The sequence below is a fragment of the Podarcis vaucheri genome, assembly GCF_965113315.1.
Source record: "Podarcis vaucheri genome assembly, chromosome: 6".
In the NCBI taxonomy this organism is placed as follows: Eukaryota; Metazoa; Chordata; class Lepidosauria; order Squamata; family Lacertidae; genus Podarcis; species Podarcis vaucheri.
Genome location: NC_138764.1, coordinates 60,482,790 through 60,505,168, shown reverse-complemented (window position 1 = coordinate 60,505,168; position 22,379 = coordinate 60,482,790). Strand labels below are relative to the sequence as shown.

General features: G+C 39.7%; 1 protein-coding gene across 1 annotated transcript; it reads right to left on the bottom strand.

The window, feature by feature from the left end:
* Positions 1–1,566: 1,566 nt before the first annotated feature.
* Positions 1,567–20,317, bottom strand: STK38 (serine/threonine kinase 38). Its single transcript, XM_082228227.1, has 14 exons — positions 20,184–20,317; positions 17,886–18,021; positions 15,768–15,819; positions 15,238–15,360; positions 14,349–14,432; positions 12,298–12,421; positions 11,310–11,464; positions 10,340–10,442; positions 9,666–9,727; positions 8,499–8,616; positions 7,641–7,764; positions 6,374–6,469; positions 6,099–6,193; positions 1,567–5,328 (listed from the first exon to the last, which is right to left on the bottom strand). The coding sequence occupies exons 2-14, from the start codon at positions 18,014–18,016 to the stop codon at positions 5,198–5,200; spliced, it is 1,398 nt and encodes a 465-aa protein (XP_082084353.1). The 5' UTR covers positions 18,017–18,021; positions 20,184–20,317; the 3' UTR covers positions 1,567–5,197.
* Between the last annotated feature and the right edge of the window lie 2,062 nt (positions 20,318–22,379).

Genomic DNA, 22,379 nt, shown 5'->3' with positions numbered 1-22,379 from the left:
CAACATTGAAAGAAGCTCCAGCATGAAAATTATTGGAGAATACTTCCAGTATTAAATTCAAAAATTTGGGTAAGCTAAGTTTGCCATTCTCACATCTGTGTAAGAGCCATTCCCACGAATGCACTGAATGTTGCTAGAAAATTGAACCACTTTAACAGCTGGTTTGATGTGCTTGTCCTTTGCAGAAACTACTTACCTGTGAGGGTGGTGAGAATTTTTGATAAAATCTCTAACCTAGGAATTTTCAGAGCAGCTGCTTGGAAGATTACAATTTCATACAGTAGCCATGCTTGCTGCAGCTACATTGGTGTTTCCAAAAGAAAGTGCTCAAAGTCAGATACACCTTTCTAGACATTCAGGGATGCATGCTGAGCCCACAATGGCTATAACAACATGATCATGTCTGCTGCATGTTCATGGAACATATAGCTGCCCTTCACATTTTACATTTGCTGCAGCAGACATACTAGTATAGGCAAAAACAAAGACAACTGCCACAGAAAATGAGAGGTAACTCTTAGGATTCCAAAAACAAAGAAATTCAAAAGTGAGGCAACCCCAATGAACTTGAAGAATGCCCATTGCAAACGAAGTCAGACCTGACTTGAAAGATTACACTTACTCCAAATTATAACTAAACATTCATAGAGCCAATATAAGCCACTAAAAGCTTTTCACAAATAATAGGTTGCTTTCCCAAAGAAACAATGTATTTATATCTGATGCAAAATAAAAAAAATAAGTATTATATAGCATTGTCCAACTAGGAATATTGGACTAATGGGATGTTTCTATTCTGGGGTGATTTACTTTCTCTTCCGTTATCTGTAATTAAAAAGGCACAAAAACAAGTTTCTCCTTTTTTATTTTGTTCAATATTCAGTGTTTACATTATCATACCTTTAAATAAAAAACTTTTAAATACTTTTCTGGTAGTTGTTTACGTCCTGCGTCTTAGTTTTCAAAGATTTGCCTTTTATCTGCTGTGTTATGCTTCTAATCCTGTGTTGTCTCTTTGGTTGTCGTTTTTCTAGTCAACTTGAATATTGGTCTGGAAAATCATTTTCTTTGCATTACCTTGATGCTCAAGAACAGTGTGCCCCTACCTGTACTCTCCAGAGGGAGCCACACTGGCCCCAGCCCCCACCTGTGTGTACACATGGTATAAAGAATGTATATAGCCACATCCCGTGTAACAGGAAACACCTGGTGCCACCACTAACTCTTTAACACATGTGAAGCAACCCTGAAGATATTTCATGTTAGAACAAAAGTTTGCAAAACGCATGCCTGAGAAGGAGTATGCTCATAAGTGCTCTCAAGCATAACAAAAAGGGTTTTTAAGACACTTTCTTTTTATGTACTTTTTCAACTTTCAATGAAGATGTCGGGGGGGGGGGGGAGGAATTCAGCGACTGGAATAAGTGAACATATCTATTACTTATTATTCACTCTTATTGCACCTAATCAACACACTTAGCAAATACATCCAGGCACCCCCTTTGATTACCTCAGTGTCATCTGTTGCGAACAACAAGCTTTTCAATTCAAATAACTCACAAAACATTAGGAAAACTACATTTATTGAGGAAGTATTTTAAACAGCTCAGAATGCAAAGACACTTCCATAAAAATTGGTCTTCACACAAAACCCCAGAATCATGTACAAAGTATATGAAATTTTACACTGCAAGTAGTTACAGCTATATGCAGATACAAAATCAATTTTAATCGGCCATAAGGCGGAACCCAGGCACATTGGTTAAGCAGTACCTAAGTGCAATACTTTGCTAATAATCACACACAACTGGCAGCATTGCTCATCTTAAGTCTCAGCCAGGAATTTTCTCCTGTACCCAGACACACCAAAAATGTAGTATTTTGTAGCTTTTTGTTGTGCCAGAGAGACATCAGCGCTACTAAATACCTCAGTAGAACAGGAAACAGAAAAATGATACGAACTTGCATTATGAGTAAGCTGTGTAATTGTTTGGCTTCTAGATCTACAACTGCTTTCGAAGAAGAAATGTGCCACCCTGGAAAGGCAACAGTTTCTCTATAATTTACTATGGGCTGATGCAGGGTGACAAGAGCTAGGAACATGAGATTGGCAGCCACCTGTGGATTGTGCACTCCCTGCCACATTAATTGTGGTTAAGCATTGGCATTAAGCATTGACACTTACAATGGTCATTAAGGCTTATTGGGATTCCTGTTTAACCAGGATTTAAATACAGGTTTCAGATCTTGGTTAAATGAGAACCTTAATTCTCTAAATTAGTGCCAACAGACTACTTAACTGATTAAAGAGGACATTTACTGCAGTGACAGAGTTCATGCGGAAGCTCTCTAAAAAATTTGTTAAAAGGAAGCCAGCATTATTTGCAACAGCCAATATATGATCTTTTCAGTTAATACTCCTGTTTTAGTGTTGTGGTTTTTTTTTTAAAAAGCAATACCATAGGAATCCAAGTTGTAATGTTGCTATGAGAGGGCAGCATTGATTTTAACCCCCCCAAAAGAAAATGGTTCACAGACTGATGTTCTAAGTTCCCAAATGCTTAATTCTCATTTCCATAAGCTTGTTGATGCATAATGTCCTTATTTGTGGGGAGCCTTCATTCACTGCACTGGCAGTGTTAATTAAGCACACTGGGTGACCTCTGGCAACTCAACTATGCTCTTGGCTGCTGCAGAGACTACAGGAACAAGGATTCGACCTCAGTTACAACAATATGCTATATTCATTCTCACTACAATACACAAAGTAAATCTTTCAAAAATTCCCAACAGTAGAAGACAGAAAATTACACCTTGTACTGCAATTCAATTTACTCACGTACACACAATGCTTGCACTCATCTGTCACACTGTGGCACAGAGATGCTTTGTTAAATGGTCATAATGCAAAAGGAAACATCAAAGAGGCATGCAAGAATCTTGTTTTCTTCCCTTTTGTGCAAGTTATTGGCTGGGCAGCTCTCTAGGCAATCAGGTTATCCTGAGACCTTCTACAGCTTTTTTTAAAAAAAAGCTTTTAAAGCACCAGTTATGTATGCTACATATTTTCAACATTCAGCAAGCACCAGAAATTTAACTTTAAACCCATCATTATCTAACCAGTAAGCAAAACTCTAGCCCCACCATGTGTAGGACACGTCATTGGAGCACAGTAATAATTACAAACTAGGCACAGAGGATATATTAAAGCAGGAATAAGAGTTACCTCCCTATAGCCTCTTCTCTAGATACATTTTGTGGACAAAGCCTAAATGCAAAATATTTCATTAGTGACCTTCTTACTGAAGCTTCTGTGCATTGCCACATCTAGAAAACTAATTAAGGACCAGGATCTATCTGGATTTATAGGAGTACTAAGAAAGATAGGAAACACTCATGGTATAATGATTTTTTTTTTTGGGGGGGTGTTTCCAAACCAGTACATAAGACTGCCTACCAGTGAGGGGTATGTGTAACAGTGCAGATTGGAGAACAACCACTATTAAAACCATTTTTAATGTTTTAGCACATTAATCCCTCCAATTAATTTGCTAAAACTCCGATCTGATAAGGACAGATGAACCATCAGAGGACAAGTGAACTACTGCATAATTATGCACATTCAGTGAAAATGACTAAGACATCTGTTATTGAAATATTGCAGGGTTCATCAGATCTCCTAAAGGCAGAGACAACAATAATATTTGACGACTATCTCCTAAATTACAACTGAATCCTGACCTTTGTACAAGAACAAAGGACTTCAACTTCTTTCAGCCTATTTGGGCATCAGAGCACCTTACTAAAGGAAAGCTTAAGGTTTTTACTGAATCGCCCGGTAACATAGCCTGATGTACAAGGACCATCCCAAGCTATCATGTTTAGGTCTCCTCCTCTGGCTTTCCTGTCTTCATTTTGACTCCAGATGCACTAGGGCTCCTCCTGTACTGTTACCTGCCCCCATCCTCAGTCTGGAGCTTAACATTGTCTTGAACAAATGATTTCAAAGATAGTTATCTGAACAATATAGTGAACTACATGAGATACACCAAATGATGGCAGTCTCATGTATCATGCAGAGCCTGAGAGGGCAGGGGTCCACCTTAAGAATCTGAAGAACACTCAGAGGGTCAGTGCCACCTAATGGCAACAGCCCAAGAAGTAGAACTGCACCATGTAGATCCTTTGAACAACCAGTCACTATGATCCCATTACTTCCTGTAGAGCACTCCTAGGTTATCCCAAAAGGCACTTCAGGGCTCTCTGCGTCCAAGCTTCAGAAAGATAAAGCTCCAAAGTATATTATGCCACTAGCTAAACACTTATTTTACAATTCTCTGCTTGCAGCAACTTCCTAAGCTTTCATTAATCAAAGTCTTGAGGGTGAGAAGTAGGGAAAGAATCTGAAAAAGCAGGGCTCCTTTCACAGTATTAACTATGGTATCCTAATAATGCTATTAACAGTGATTTCTCTCTTACTACCAAGTAGAATGCAGTTACATAAATCTCACAAGGAATCATCTTTAGCTCTCTTGACAATGCTTGTAAAAAAGCGTAACGTTCCCCAAATCTGAAGTTTAGAAGGGGGAAAAAGCTCAATACTTTAGGATTACTATTTTAGTACCAACAGTAAAGTGCAGCAGCTTTTGAGGCCATTGTTGGGTTGAAAAAATTGCTATCCAAAAGGCTTTTGAACTAAGTATACAACACACTAGTGACAATTAAGGCAATACAGGTTTTGCCCTCCTATAGGATAAGCTTCTGAGAATTTGGTCTACCTCATACTAGTTATTGCTCTGTTTCCTGTACAATACCTTAGCCCTTAGAATTGTGCTGTACCTTTGCACAGCACTTGTAAAACAGAAGATACAAAAAAAACCAAACCACAATTATGTTATACTCTACAATGTAAATAAAAGCTTGCACTCTCCTTCTTGAAGTAACAGTCTTAGGAATTTTAACTAAAGCCAGAATAACCTATTTCTGCAATAAAATCTGCAAAGGCAGGCTCATAAGTGCCATTTGTGGAAGTTTTCAATGCATAAATCCATTTAAATGTAAACACTGTGCATAATGATGTTATTTTGCACTCTTCTCAAGATTTCACAGGCCTCAGATAAAGTTTATGAAGCATAGGAGAAAAAACTTGTGCTGACAGGAAAGAATGAAGGTTCAGGAATAGTTTTGTTGTGAGTCACTACTTTCCTGCTTTCATGTATGAAGGTATTGCTCCTCGAGCTGTCAGGCCTTCAAATCGCTTGTAGGTATAATTTATAAAGACCCAGTCTTTGTTCTTGTAGTCTGTCTCTGGATGGTTGCTTGTGGTCACTGATTTTAAAAAAGAATATAGAGGTACTAGGTTATTAATAATAACTAAGGAGTTTAACAGAACACAACTTTGCATTAAGAACATTTTAGGAAAACCCTGGACTCCTTCAGTTTATTTCAAAAGTGCAAATGTTTCCGTTAGAATTACAGACAGCCAAATGTAAAGACACCTCAGAGTAGCCTCTACAAATCTGTTCTGCCAAGCCATCATTCTCCATGCTACTGAAAGCCCTGAACATCATGTCTAGCATATGCTAAAGTGGCTGAGAAAGTTAGGGAAAAACCTACTTTGAGAAGCTTCCTCTCAAAATTTTATTCATTAAAATATTTTGCTCTGGGTTAAACCAAACCTGTGACACTTTCATGTCACTTTTGTAAGTTTTTCCAGATTTGTATTACCAAAGAATGCTCCAAAAGTATCAATAAAGAGAGGAAAAATGATTTAACAATACCAGAAGCAGAAAAAAACCCAAAATTAGGTGACTAGACATTTTTGGCCACAATGTAACACAGAGTTAACCATGAGTACATGCAGTTAACTGTGATGTCTTACCTGGCTATATTGGATTTTGGACTGTGCTTCTTACATTAGACAAAACCCTTTCAGCAGGTCAAGCTCAAACATAATGGAAGTGAGAGCATGAGGATTTGCAAAACTGAGCCTGTAGTAGACTATGAACTATTTTATATGAAATACCTACTTCTGGGAGAGAGATTAAAGCTAAAACTCTACATAAAAAAGAAATAAAATCCAAAGTGGAAATATCTACCTGCTGGTTTAAGGATATCAGATTCCGGAAATTCATCGAAGTTTGAAGTATCGTCAATACTTTTGATTTCTATGGATATTGCCGCTGGTCTCTCCCTATTAAGAATTGTTCTCAATTAGAGTTTATAATGCAAGTAAGTACCAAAAATCAAAATCTATGTCAGAGGTGCTTCTAGAGTTCAAACTTTACCTTGCTCATAGGGAATTACTGCACACTAAGCAACTGAATTAGAAAAACTTAAAGAACAGTGTCCTAGAAGAAATAAAACATTGTACCTGATATGCTCCCAGTCAACGGCTTCAAAAAAGGGGTTTGTTTTGATTTCTTCAACACCTGGGGCACCAATTCGGTGCTCCCATTCACAGCAAAATCTGCACAGACAAAAAAGGCAGCATAGAATATTCAAAAAGTGGGGAAACGAACTACTAAGTGGGAAAGGGAACAACTGAAAGTAAAAGAAATACAATTCAAAGTAAATGCAATTTTTTTTCAATGGAAGCCTCTAGAACAGGTCTCTATATGCTGGAAGAAAAATACCTTAGTATCTGTGTGGGGTTAATGAGCGTTGTTTTTAAAGCCATTTCACATTATTTCCCCATCCTCCAAAACACTGGGAGCAGTGCAATAGCTGCATTACTCTGATTTTCCTCCAGGCATCTGATCATAAGGCATCATGTTCCCCTTCCTAAGCCCTCTGTGCATTACTGAGAAGTTGTGAGGGTCCAGAACATTTTTATGCCATATTAATCAAACCACTACAATTCTGTGTCTCTTCCAGTGAGATATGGACTGCTTAATACCACTTGTTATGATATATGTTTCCCCAATGTTTCATTATCTGGCAATGTAATAAATTGCAAGAATTTCAATGCTTTGTTTCTTTTTTTTTCCTGTTCTGTTTAACGTGCTACTGCTTCCAGGCATATCAAGCAGAATACTCTTTTGAATTTCTGTGCAACACAAGAGTTCAGACACTCACTGAATATTTTCCAGCGCACAGAACATTAGGAGCTAGGGGAAAGTTGCCTCTAAAACTGGGATTCAAGGAAATTTAGAAGCCGCACAAGTCTCTCTCGCTCTATCCTGACTTTTGCTGGAGGTTCAACATAAGGGAGAATGCAACATACACAGTACATAAGGGAATAAATTTCTTGCTTTATGCAGCTGGCCAAGGAAGCTGGAGGCAGCACAGGAGAGGTTCCCACATTCCTGAAAACCCACCATGAAGTAGCAATGGTGCTGTGGATGATGAGGGGTTCCTTGTGGGTACCTAGGCTAAAGCATTTGCCCAAGTTATGTGCTCTCTGGGGCAGACAACTGTTGCAAGTGCTTACAAAAAGGAATAAAGTAAGAAGCAATATGAAATAAGGAGAGAACAGGGATGCTTTGCCCAAGCAACTTTTAAAACTACCTACACAATTTTTAAAATATGGAAGCCTAACTCTTATTTTTGTAAGATCACATCACAAAGCGGTAGCCCAAAGTTGCAGACTGAATGTTGAGAAATCTTGTATCTGATGACAGCAGATAATGATCTGGTACCTTAGAATAAGATCCTTGGCTCTCTCTGAGATTGGAACTTCTGGAGGGAATATTAGGGTCTCTTTCCAATTCATCACCTTTTTGTAAGTTTCTTGAGGAGTCTCTGAACAGAAAGGAGGGTAACCTAAGAAAGTTATGAAAGTTCTGATTAGTGATTAATGAAGTCCAAGTGCAGCTATCATCTTCTACCTTCTTAGTTTTACCGTATTTTTCGCCCCATAGGACGTACCGGCCCATAGGACGCACCTAGTTTTTTTTGGGGGGGGGGAATAAAGAAAAAACAATTTATTTTCCCCCCCCCAGGTGCGGGGCTGGGGAAGCCCGAGCTTCCCCCGACCCCAGCCCCCAGAACAGGCTGCTATCCGCAAGCCGTGGGAGAGCTGTGCGAAGTCGCGCAGCTCTCCCATAGCTAGCGGAGCGCTGTGCGAAGCCCGAAGCTTGGGGCGTGCTGAGCTCAGTGCACTCCAAGCTTCTGGGTGCCGGCAAGCTCTCCGCTAGCCGTGGGAGAGCTGCGTCTCCCATGGCTAGCGGATAGCTTCCTGAAGCCTGGAGAGCGAGAGGGGTCGGTGCGCACCGACCCCTCTCACTCTTCAGGCTTCAACGAAAGCCTGCATTCGCCCCATAGGACGCACAAACATTTCCCCTTCATTTTTGGAGGGGAAAAAGTGCGTCCTGTAGGGCGAAAAATACAGTATTTTAAGGTCAAGAACCACAATTGCATATAAAAATCCAGCTAAAAGTAGCCAAGCAGAAGAAAAGCAGTATTATGTATAACATATTATTTAGAAGCTAGGTGAGGGGCAATGATCCAAAATATCAGATTTTTTATTATTAGATACATGAATGGTTGTTTCTTACCAATTAGCATCTCATACATGATGACCCCAAGTGACCACCAGTCACAAAGCTTATTGTAGCCTGTCTGCATAAAGACCTCTGGAGCAATATAATCTGGAGTTCCCACTGTAGAGAAGGCCTGTAATCAAACATCATCTGTTACACATTTTCTGTTGTATCTTATCAATGAGCATAGGGAATATCCAGAAAAAATATGTGGAACAATGACTTCTGCAGTCAATGAACAAGTCTACAAACAAATTTGTTTGTGTCTCAACTTCAGGATGCTGGAGGGCAATGCGATACTCTGGCCATAAACAAAGTCCTACTATGCCTGTTTTGCTGACATGAAATTATTATTTGAGCAATCTAAAGCAAGAATGGGGAACCTCTAACCCATAGCTGTCAATGTTTCCCTTTTTTTAAGGGAAAGTCCCTTATTCCGAATAGGATTCCTCGCAAGAAAAGGGAAAAGTTGACAGCTATGCTCTAGCCTGCAGGCCAAACGTGTCCCTCCCCCCACCCAGGTCTCCCCATTTGGCCTGTCAGGCTGTTTTGGGAAAGTCAAAATTATATAAAATGTCAGCTGTGAGGCGAGTAAGGGTGGGCCTTCAAAGGAGCTTAAAGTGAGCTCTCAATTGTTCTTTTTATGATGCAAGAAGTGCTCCCAACCAAGTGCACCTTGCTCCTTGCTCAGGTTGGAGGAAGCAGTGCTACTCTTTGCAAGCCTCCCCATACTCCCCCTTTTAACCCCTGACACCTGGAGTATAAAACAGTCGTGTGGCTTTTAAGCCTCCCGTAAAAAACCATCCAACATCATTTGGGAACCCTGCACAAGTAATTTTACAGGAGGGAGACACAACTTGTCTATCAATCGTGTGCCATAGTGACGACATGTGACTGACAGTTGGGCGATCCCACCTGCTAAATTTGGCCTGCAAAATAAATCCTGATAAAGATCAGGCTTGTGGAGCCAAAAAGTTTCCCTACCCCTGATCTAAGCCTTCAATTACATTTGAGATCCCTTCCAACTCTATGGTTCTATTTCCCTAGATGAGAACAAGTGGCAGAGACAAAACAAGTATGCATTACATACTGATTTCTCAGCTGGATCTTCAAGGTCTTAAACACAAAGTATGACATGATCGCTACACAGAGGGAAGAATCTCTAGACAGAGCAATACCTACCAGCTGCCGCCTGTTTCTTTTCCAAGTTTCTGCTTTCCTTTTGGAGTTCATATTTTGAAAAGCTAAAGATAGAAGACAGGTAGTATATTATTACCTTTGCGTTTAATGGCTCTTGTTTCAATGAAGTTTACATTTTTGTACAATAGTTCCCTACTTTTAACATATTCCCCTGAATCCCAGTATGCTCCCTCTCCCCACCCCATACAACCCAGAAATGTGCATGTGTACATGAGAGGGTGAGTATGTGAAAGAGAGCTAGAATTCCTTCTAGTTACAATTTATTCTTTGGTGGCTACACTTAAAATCTTCAGTAGGTATCTATCTTGCTTTGCATTTTTGCAAAAGCAGTATTTTGAGGCCTCCCTCAGATATCATTTAGCAGCAGTCATTCCATCAAGCTGCAGCAGAGGGAGAGATGAGCCTACAGAGTCACTTCATCAAGTCCGTTGAGATTGCCAGTGCCATTTGGCTCCCCCTCAACTGTTTATATTCAAGCTGGTCATTATAAGAACTCTGTGTAATTTTAAGAACTGATTATCAAGGTTGCTTGTTTTCTTCTCCCCTCCCTCCTCGTCCCATTTATCATTTTGATTCCTGTCTTTAAGACTGCAAGCCTATCAATATTTCTGCCAAGCAACAAGCTCAAAAGAAGTTTTAGATACAGCACAACTTACTGAAGTCACTAGGAAGATTGTGGCTCAAATTTCTATAGAACTCCGTTCTGTGTGCTTTCTTAAGTCCAGTGCAGAGACCAAAGTCGGATAGTTTCACATGGCCCTACATGTCAAGAAACAAGCACAAAATAAAGAGATACAAGGCAACCTCATTTTAAAATTTTCTTTATTTAACAAATTTTATATAACATTTGATTGTATCAAAACCTCTAAGGAGTTCAGGTACTGAATGTTTGACCATGGTCTTAAAAGCCTGAACTGGCCTTGATCTTAGGTTTCTAGCAAGATAAAATGACTCTATCTGACCAACTCATTCGGAACCTTTAGTAATTGTGGCTGAGAGAGCTTGGTGATCCATACTGTGCATGAATGGAACGATTCACTTAAGAAATTTTGAGAACATGTACAGAAAGCAGGAGAACAACAACAAAAACTCACAACCAAAATAAAATGTCATGACCCTTCTTCAGCACCCAAAGCATGAATGCCAGGAATCCTAACTAGAACTCCATAATTTCTCTCCCTAGTCTGGGTGGTGGTATGGGAAACACATGCTATTGAGGCCTCCTGGGTTTTGGATTAGATGGAGGTACCTTCTTCTGGCTCATGCATGACATAGCACACATTACTGTGGCAACAAGGTCTCTGAGCAGGTCATTTTTATGCATCTAAGCTATTTAGCACTAGTCTCCCATTTCCATCCCTGGGGTTTCCAAAGTAAATTAACACAGTAGTAATAAAATAATATTAGATCTGTGCCTTGTGTGTTTATATTGTTTTCAAACCTATCTTTATTACAGAATCATAAAACTGCAGAGTTGGAAGAGAACCAAAGGATCATCTAGTTCAACCCCATTTTTAATTGTATGATTGGAAATCGCCTTGTGATGTCTGAAAAAGAGGATTCATAAATTAATAATAAATATTTTTAACAGTCCCTGAAACAGCTTACAGTAAATAATACTCGTACCTTACTGTCTAACAGGAGATTATCTGGCTTGATATCACGATGAATAAAACCCAGCTGATGAATTGAATCTATAGCCAGCACAGTCTCTGCTATATAAAACTGAGTTTCTTCTTCTGTTAGGGTATCTTTTTTCATCAATAATGTCATCATATCACCTGTATGTACAGAGAACAGGAAGTGAAGATAAGTTGTATTCAGTTTCTTTGTAATGCCATATCTGGTTGTTCTTTTAGCTTGGCCTAAATTCCAAGATACACCATCTTCTGTTCCAAGTCTCTTTTTCCTCAGAGCTATTTCATTTACTTCTTAAATAGCTACTTAGTCTATTTTCTTTCCTACACAGGCAAGAAAATAGCATCATAGACAGAATTACATTATGTTCCGGAAAATCTGCATGCGTTACTCCTTACAACTGCTGGTAAAGGATTCTGAAATGGCCAAAAGTAGATGCCCATTCCATCATAAAGATAGCAGCCTAAAATAGCAGAATGGCCTTTTGAATATGCCCTCATTTTCACCAAGTTCCCTTCTAACAAGTTCATGTTTCTAATTTCAGCATAAATAAATACAATTTTATCAAATTCCTACATGAGCCAACCTCAACTTATTTCTGTCAATAACAAGTAAAAATGAAAGTCTGGAGATAGCTCTGAAAAGTTATTGAGCAGTAAAGTGGATAGGTCATTTGGTCAAAACAGTAATATTCTCCCTCAAAAACTCACATGAACACCCTGACCAATAAACAATAAAGAGCAAAAGTCAACCTGGAGTGGGACTCCTTCACTATCAGTGGATTTGATATGCTCAAAACTGCCTTTCCTATAGTTTGAGTATAGTCTATGGGTACATCACTTTAGATTGTGACTTGTTCAATACATGCTAATCAGTGACTAGTGCATTTCAAAATGGGGCATATAACTTGCCATGTAGTCAGCATTCACAATTATATCAAGCAATATTAGATGACACAGAAGTTCAAAATAATTACCTCCAGGCAGAAACTCCATAATTAAGTAGAGGTTCAGCTTATCCTGGAAACTATAGAACATTTTTACAACCCACAAACTGTCTGCCTCCACTAGAATGTCACGTTCTGCTCGAATGTGGCCAACCTGGAGATGAATACATTAAAAAAAAAGTTGTAATTAAAGAAATATTTACACAATATTTGCAAATGTTGTTCATAACCCAATAGGTCCCCAAACGGCAACTTATTTTTAATATTAGCTACATTTCAAATTGCAGAATGGTGCATGCCAGAAGCACAGGTGCTGCCCAGTCAAGTGAGTCAAGGTACAGGCAATGGGCTGTAAACCCACCCCCCCAACTGTGAACAGGAAATAAAATTTTAAAATGAGCAAATCTCTCCCCTTACCAGCAGCAGCCACTTAGTTAAGAGGGCTCAGTTGGGGCTGCCCTTGAAAAATGTTCAGAACTTTCAGTTAATGCAGGATGCTGCTGCTAAAGATTTGACCATCACTACATTTAAGAAGCATGTTACCCCTTTGCTATTATCAGCTGCACTGGTGGTTGGTCTGTTTCTGAGTGTAATTCTAGGTTAAAGCCCACAATAGCTTAGGACAAGTTGTCTAAAAGCACTTTTTCTTCCCATTGAGTCTCTCTGCCCTCCGATATCTAGCAAAGCCCTTTTATGCATTCTGTTGCCTTAAGAAGTGTGTTACCACCCACTATACAAGACTGCTTTTTGTGTCATGGCACCCGGTATATTAACTCCCTGCCCAGAAAGATTAGATTTATATCCTGTTCTGCTGGTTTCCTGTTGTTTGAAAACCTTTCTAGCAAGCCCTTGTTTTTAAAGCTTATGTGTTTTTTGGCGTTTGTTGCTGCTATTTTACTGATACTGGCATTGGCCTGGTTTGTAAGTTACAGTATGTAAAATTATGGCTAAGTGTGAATGAGGGAGTGTGTGAGTATTTAGAGGAAAGATCATGACCCCTTTGCTCCTCTCCTGGTCCTGATGCTGTGCTATTCAGAGCTAAGCCATAGTTTGGCTTAGGGCTATGTCCAAACCCAGGCCCACAGTTTCCAGACAAATGAGCTGCAGCCCATGTTTGTTCTTGGCTTACCACTCGTGGTTTGTGGAGAGAGACAAACCCTGAGCAATGCTAATTCAAATTATGTGGCGGCAGCAGGACAAGGGAAGAGCAGAGCGGCTACGATTTTTCATCCAAGTTCCCACCTACTTTCTTGTTCATGCTTAGCCATGGATTGATGAGTCATTGGTTTTTATATTTTATAAATTGTCCTCATATCTCCATTTTAGAAGGAGAAAATGATTATAAATCCTAAAATAATTAAATATTGCTAGTGTGAAAACACTGTATCCACCAGCGCGAGCCAAGGGTTTCTTAATTTGCAGCTGAAGTCTCTAAATAGGTAAGTGCCTTCTGACAAGCTCCATGTTGCCTGCATCAAAATTAAATCAGGCATGGAATACAAAAGTGCACTTAGTCACCGAGACACATGCAAGTGGAATTTAAGTCAAAGGCTTAAACGGTTAAGGGAAGAATTCTGAATTTCATTTTTTCCTCTATAGCATCATATTCATACCTGAAGACGCATGAAAATTGATCAGCACACACGTATTCAACTTTTGATGCTCAAAACTCTTTAGACAAGACTCACAGCATGATCCCATGAAGGCTTTCTATGAACAAGTCCCATTAAGACTTACTCTTTAATAACTATGCATACAACTGCAGTTTTTGCATAATAAATACTAAATGTTCAATTAAATTTAGATAAAGATGGTGAGTTGGAGATGCAGGTTCAAAAACATCTCATCAACAAGCTGGAAAAACTTAAAATGAAAGTTACCACATTCCATTTGGTGATTACAGAGTTTCTTTTTCCTAGAAGGTTCTCTTCTGCCTTCCATGCATTCCAAAGTTCCCCACAATGATAATTTAAGATATCTCATCATGAGTGTAATGATTCTAGCAGAAAAGAATAACTCCGCATTGCTTGCACATTCTTACTTTTGACATGTGCATACTCTCATTAGGAATCAGTATTTACCTGCTCTTTTTCAAGCATATCTGCTTTCCGTAGTATTTTCATTGCATACACATGCCCTGTATCTTTCTTCTGAACAAGCCGCACCTAGAAGTTGTGCAAAAACAATGCACATATTAAAACCCCTTTAGCCATTTTGTTTAAGACAAACAGTTACAGAAAGGAGAATTAGGGGAGGAAAGTGATCTGTTTTGGAGATGATTGAACAATATATAGAGCCTGCTGTACCTACTAGTGTAGTATATCTAGTTTTCAGCTGCTATGGAGCATAACACTATCTGGCATTGAGTCAATTATTATTTTTCCTTCCTGGCTAACATTCATGACAATGCTACCCTTCATAATAAATTACAATAAGAGATATGGTGAACACATATAACTGAGACAGGCCTAGGGTACACCCAAAATATTTGGATAATGGGTATAAATAAAGCAGAATATTATTACTATAGCACTACAATGGAACAGAGCAACTTAGAAAAGGTGTAGACACAGTATATTAAGATAGTTAAGTTTGGAAAACAACATTATACCGTTATCCATTAGACAATTTTCAGAAAAGCCAGTAAGATACTGCTGCTGCTTAGAGCATTACCTGAATTCTGTAAATAACTACATGTAGGAAACAGGTGTGGAGCTCAGCATAAAACTACATTTAGCCAACTGTGTTAACAAATCAACCAATTGTCCATTACTTTAAGAGGATTTTCAAATTACTAATATATTTTTCAAAAGTGTAGAAACTACCTTTATTGATGGGATACTTGCCCTGAAAGCAAACTCTATGTATTTGCATTTAATAACAAGGTGATAAGAGGCTTTTGATGGTGTTGGAGGGTCAGAAGTTGGCTGTCTATACTTTTTAGAAGTCTTTTTCATTTTGAACTCTTACCTCTCCAAATGCTCCTCGGCCTATTACTTTTAAAGATTCAAAGTCTTCCAACCCAAGCCTTGTTCTTTTTAGGCGCAGAAACTCTGTTTCCTTTCGGGCATGTGCTGATCTCCTCATTCTTTTCTAGTTGTTGTTCAAAAAAAGGGGGGGAAAGGTTAATGTCATTTTCTATTATTATTTTTTCAAATCAACAGCTAGGCCAGAATCATTCACAGCAAAAGCTTGTTATCTTTACTCTGGTCTTTGACACCTCAGGAGTATTCTTAGGACCCTCCCTTCTTTTTGTGGCTGCATTCCATAATTGTATGTTTTAAAACTATTTTTAGTGTTGTATTTTAAATTGTTGTAATCCATCCTGTGACCTTAGGGTGAAGGGCAGGTAATAACTTTAAATTATTGACGACGACGACGATGATAATAATAATAATAATAATAATAATAATAATAATAATAATAATAATAATTAATAATAATAATACAGGGGTGATGAGAAACAAGACCAAGAAAGCATGTTTCAGCATATGCAATACCTCTTCATCTTTTAAGCCTTCTTCTTCCATAACTTTTTCTAGCTTCTTCTGTCTGGGGGAAAAAAGAATAAGGTTTTTGAATAAGGTCTCCACAAGTTCATGCATACAACTTCAGGACATAATAGAGCTGCCAGGAATTGGAACACTGAATTCCAAGGCTTCATTTCTCAATGCACACAGCAATCAAGATAAACACCCTGCTTCTGCTTGAACTTCTGCAAAATGAACAGGAAATTTGCTCTTATCATGCATCTGCATCATACAAATTAAGTCTTTTGTAAAGAAAAGGGGCACGAAACAAGAGCAGAGTTTAATCATTTATAATAAAAAGGACGTACAAACAAACTGATTGCAGAATGAGCGACTTCTGGAAGGTATCAAGACCTGATTTAGATCAACCATCAAATATCTTACTGCCAGGTCAAGGTGTGACTGTGGTGGGAAAGGGCTCACAGGAGATAGCTGGCAAAAACAGAGGCCACATCATCGCAGCCAATCTAACACCCAATCCATAATGCACAACACAACTGCATTTGTCACTGGGTGGAACAGTAGAATGTAAAAAGTGGAAAGGACTTCATTTCAACATGACCTTTGAAACACTATAGAGAGCTTCTTAGACTATAAACTACTTCCATTTCTATGAAAATGATCAGTCTCTTCAATTCTAACCAATCTGTCAGCTTAATAAACCTTTAGTTATTCTGTATATGCAAACAAAAAGCTGGATAAATTTAGGGAGAATATAGAAGGGAGTAGATCTGATGGATTTTAGCAAGGCCTTTCAAGAAAATTGCTCAAAGGCAATGTATTTCAAAAGAACTGAAACTCCCTACGATAGAATTCTGAGGCAAGGGTTCCTGGGAGCTTCATTGAGGTGGTCTTCAGAATGTCCACATTAAATTATTATGTTGATTTTAAACTGTATTGTATTGCTGCTGCTTCTTTTATTATATTTTACTGTATTATAATTTGAATTCCATAAAATGCAAATTGTAATACAAAAAAATAAGAAATAATAATTAAAAACAGCATCTAGCACAGTACATTACAAATTATACAACACACAGGGGGGAAATATGAAGCGCCCCCCCTCAAGATCATCAGCTAACCTGAAGTGGCCCCCCAATATCATCCGGGGTGGGGGAAAGCAACCACTGTTCTAGGGTACCAGTCAAGCACATACAATAAAATGTACCTCACGGTTTGAACCATAGAATTGTAGAGTTGGAAGGGACCCCAAAGGTCATCTAGTACAACCCACTGCAATGCAGGAATGTTATTCCATGTGAACTGACAGCATGTCCTAACAAAGATTTCACAAGGCTGGATGTAATAGTAAAAGACTGGCAGCAGTGACAAGCTATTTCTATAACTGATCTTCTCATTGATAAGCCTAATAAGCTTTCAACTACAACATCTATAGAGACGTTGGTGGAGTTTCCCCACCAAGGGAAGGGAAATGTGTAACTACCAGAGAGGTGTTTTTCAGCAGTGGCTTCACTTTCAAGGACCTATGTTCCAATTGGCATTCAACAGAATGAAGAGAGAGGTGTTTGTTAAATATTTCAAATAAGGGAAAGCTAAACTGGAACAACGGTTTTATGCATCCATTTTTTTTAATGGAGCACATTTGACCACTATTTGTAGCAGGAAGTAGTTAATATATTTTACAGATAAATATAAAATACAATACTTAGAAGGGAATGAAATCCAGGAAGGAGTAAAATGTGTTTAGAGAGGCTGCTTTTGATTATAGTACACAGTAGAGCCAAGTGCATTTCGCAATAAAAACTGTTTATACTGGACACACTGAAATAAAAATAAAACATAACACTAGAGAGAGAAAAACAACTTTCATTCCAGGAAAATGCTGCTACTAGTTTTCATCAAGCATCTGCAACATATGCCTTTCTTGAAATGCACAACAAGAGGATAGCATGGGCACTGAAAAAATCATCATACTAAAATATTTAAAGGCTTTTTGAGGACTTAAAAGTGCTATAAAAACTTTTAGCAGGATAAGATGATCAGCATATTTGTGGCATCCATTGTTTCTTAAATCTTGATATAAGGAAAATAACATTACTTCCATTTTCATGAAGCTGGGATATTTACCTCATTTCTCGTTCCTCATGCTGCGCAATCAGATTACTGTAGAAGTTTTCTAATGTCACCTTTGTCATTGTAACTCGCTCCTTGGTGTGGTTGCTCATAGATGAACAAGGTGCTGGACCAGTCATCGCCATGGTTCCTGGAAGAGAGAAATTAGAAAATATCTGTGATCCTAAACCTTGAAGCAAGAAATCTACACTACATGATGGCTTAAATTTAAATAAAGCAGCCAGTTTAAAAATAAACAAAAGCTTTGCAAAATGCAATATGCCCAAACTGGAAGCTACAAGTGTAAAAGGCCACAATGTTGCAAAACTTCCTGTTTTTCTACATAAGTTATGAACAAGGAGGAAAGAAATGTGATAACTATTAAGTCTCTGAATAACATTTTCAGGTTACATTACAAATGATAAGTCTCTTAGTACTTTCATCTCCAGTCAATTAAAATTCTACCAACATGTTTTAAACCAATCATAGTACGTATTTCCATGTAAAAGTATTTACAAACACAGCACAAGCCACATTTATTTCATTGGAACTTGCTTCTATTGAGTAACAGACAATATCTGCAGGGCTGTCAACAAAGACTGAGCAAATTTGTTTCTGTTGCTCTAGAGCCTAGGGAAAGGGAATATTGATTACACTTTGGAAAGAAAGAATGTCCTGACCATATGAACTGCTAGACAGTGGAACAGGCTACCACACAAGGTAAAGAACTGTTGGAGGTTTCTAAGCACAAGATGGATGGCCTAGTTATCACAGATAACTAGAGTAGCAGATAATATACCTAAGTAGAAGTGGACTAGATGGTTTTTAATCCTTCCAACTAAGATTCTAATCAGTAATTTTCAGTTCAAATTTACTTGGAGATAAGTCCCAGTGACTACAGTGGAGCTTACCTCCAAGCAAGTGTTCATAGACTACAGCCCAAGCCGTATTTTTCCTTTGTGTGACAGCAGAAACAAAAGTTTCTGTTCCTATTTTCTTCACAGTGTAACTAGCCGACCTAGAACCAATTAGCTCTTACACGTTTGCTTTAGTTAACAATTGTAACTGCTTTTAAAATCTTCCCAATTTCATCAGAACTTCTAACCAAACAAAGGTTATATAAAATAATTCTTTGAACTAATTAAAGTATTTTGCTCGCATGGCTCTTTGAATGCAGTCGTTTTATGGTGCACTCCCTTCCAAGAAAAGCTGTACGAAATATAAATTATCTCTTTGTGATACTAGGCAACTGCAGCTCCTTTTTGCCAGTTGAAATTTCCCATTAAAAAAATTATCATCATCCCCAAGGACCAGAGTGTCACTATGGCTCATCTGCAGTGTACCTAGCCTATCATGCCAGTTACAGGATCATGCCGCATGATACAGCCATGGCGTCCCACAAAGTTTGTTATAGGTATTAAGGGTTGTTAGGAAGACCCCTGTTTCTCTCAAGGAGCTACAGGTCTCAGGATCTCTGGGAATTGTAGCTCTGTGCAGGGAATAGGGGTATCCTAACAACTCTGACCATGCTTAACAAACCACAATTGCCAGGATGCTTTTGGGGGGAAACCACAGATGTTTTAAAGTGGCATGGTACAGCTTTAAATGTATAGCACAGGTGGGGCCTACTAGAATTCAAAGCAAAGCCTTCCCCTATGCATTCAAAGCACATTTCCCCCCAAAGAATCCTGGCAACTGCAACTTACCCCTCTCAAAACTGCAAATTCCCAGCACCCTTAACAAAATACAGTTCCCAGAGCTTTGGGGGCGGGAAGGGGCAAGAATTGTGCTTTTTACATGTAGGGCTTATACAATGTCTTAGAATCCCAGGAGACAACTATAAAGGAGCTGCTCCACTCCTAGGCACATTTACTCGGGAGCAATTCCCTCTCCTCAAGTCAGCCTCACTCGCCAGCAGAAACGACAAGGAGAAGGTGAAGAAGGGAAAATGAGCACGAGGTCCATTTTCCACAGAAGAAGTTTGCGAGGGGGAAGAGGCCAGCAGGTGTAAACAGAGGAAGGAAAGGCAGAGCCAGGCGTCACGCTAAAAACCTAGCAGGAATCTATGTGGTCAAGAAGAAGAAAATGGGGTTGTTTTTTTTAAGAGGGGGGAGGCAGGAGACTCAAGAGGAGGAAGAAGAGGACGGGGCAACTTGAGGCGTCTCCCCTCCCCTCTGTGGATGCTACAAAAGTACCTACCAGGCAAGAGGGGACGGGACAGGATGGCGCCCCGGGAGGCAGCTCAGCCTGAGGGGGGAGGAATAACTTTTTTTGGGGGGGTTAAGAGCAAACACCGGAGGAAAAGACGCTTACCAGACCCCCTTCTGGGAGCAGCGCCGAGGAGCCCCCGCCGTCCAATGCCTTCCCAGCCGACCAACACGGGAGAGAGACGGGGAGCAGCAGTTCCCAGAGGCCGAGCCCCGCCCCTTGCTCCCCGCTCAGCCGCCCCCACCCCAAAGGAAAGCTGGAGCCCGCGACCGGACAAGCGCCGACTGGAAACTCTGGCACAGCCCGCATGCGCAGAAGAGCTCTTTCTCTCTCTCCCAGCCGCGGCGCCGCCCTCTTCAAGGGGCGAGGCTCGCCTGATGGCCCGTTCCCCGCCCGCAGCCCCAGGAGGCGGGGCCGCCGCACTTTTGCCTAGCCTCCGGCGCTGCGCATGCGCCGGCTGCCGCTCTAGCGCCTCGGCGAGCGGGCCGGGAAGTTCGTGGCTGCTGCGCGCCGCTCCTTCGGCGTATGAGGAAGTCGGCAACTGTTTCCCGGGCGGCGGCGGCGGCGGCGGCGGCCTCCTCCTCCGCCTCGCCCTCCGCTTGCTTACGCGGAAGTAAACGCGGCACGACGGGCGTTTGCTCCCCAAGTTAGGGGAGGGGGAGGGGAGGATTGCGGGGTTTTAACGGCTTTGCTGGGAAGTATGTTGGCTTCCTCGCTTAGGATCGCACTGCGCGGGTGTTTTGGACGGTCACCGTCGAGCCTGGGCTTACGCACGTTTATTCAGAAGGGAAAAAAATCTCTGTTTTAAGGACACTCCACCCACAGAGCTCACAGTTAGGGATGAATCGACGCTTTCATATGTGGAAAGCAGGTCAGGAAGGTTCGTTGGTTCCTCAGGGTGTTTTTCCACAATCCCAAATCCACATAAAGATTGTATTAATTTCAAAAGATCCGAGTTCTTATGCTGTCTTTTCAAGAGACAGGAACATGCCTTGTTCCTGATCATTGTACAGTTCTTGCATTTGGCTTTTCCCTGCTTTTCCAGACATTGGAACTGCACAATTAGGGAAATAGTGATGCTCACTAGTTTTATCAGATCACACCAAAAACGTTTGCTTTTATTGCTTGTATTGTGGCACTGTAAAAACACCATATGCCAGGTTTATTCGGCATACCCACTTTGTCAGACGCCTATGCCAAAATAAATCTGTACATAAAGTGCCAAGGGACTTGTTTTTCCTGCAAGAGGCTAGTCTGGCCACCTCTGTTGAATTTTTTTAAAAAACATGAAGTTCTTTAAAAAGCAAAGAGCAGTATTTTACTTCAGCTCTCTCTTTGTCCTGATGATCTATCTTCTGAGACAGACACTTGAGGTAAGGACTATAGACAATGGAAGGATTTATGCAACTAATAGAAGACTGGATAAATACCATAAACTGTACTCTGTGTCTACTAACCCTATGAAGAACCTCTGGTCCCTACTCATTAATATCCATGAACTGATGCCCTAAAGACTGAATTTTAAAATAAGCAACCATCACTTTGTGGTTAAGTGAGGTGTGTATATTTGAGACTGCTGTTGCACATGCACAGTTGACAGCTGCATGAATAGGAGTTGCGGGAAGCTGCAGGCATGGGAAACCAAACAGGTACTGTAATATGCATAGAGTGAAGACACCCCTGCCCCTTCTCGGATGTAAATGTGTAAAAGTGACTTGAAGGGGAGCGGGGAGAACACGTTTGCTGTGTTTTAAGCTGCTAATCTGTATATAGCCTCAAATGAAAATTCCAATTCTACTTTTAAATCCACTTACAGGATAATATTATAACTCAGATGAACAGTGACAGCAAATTGTACATAGCTATGGAAGTCCCTGTTGTTGCCAACATAGCTATCCAGTGTTTTTTTCATTTTAATGGCATTTAATATCTTTTCCATTTTCTTCAAAAATGCATAGCTATAAGCAAAATATAATCTTGCTTTATTTTATTTAGATTTCCAGCAATAATGATGTGCAACATTTTGATAAATTTCATGCAAAAAACATGTATCTTAATGCGTTCCATAACACTGAGGATGGACAGTTTGTTTAAAATGGATCACTGTAAAATATGATCTATCAACATTGTATTATTATCAAAAGATTATTTTAAGACAGCTTAAGCATTATATTTAAAGTAACTGAGACCTTGAATATTTTCGGTGACCCGAATAACAAAGCTATAGCAATACTACATATGTATTTTAGCATTTGTACATATTGTTTAACATATTATTATTAAATATGAAGGACAAAATGT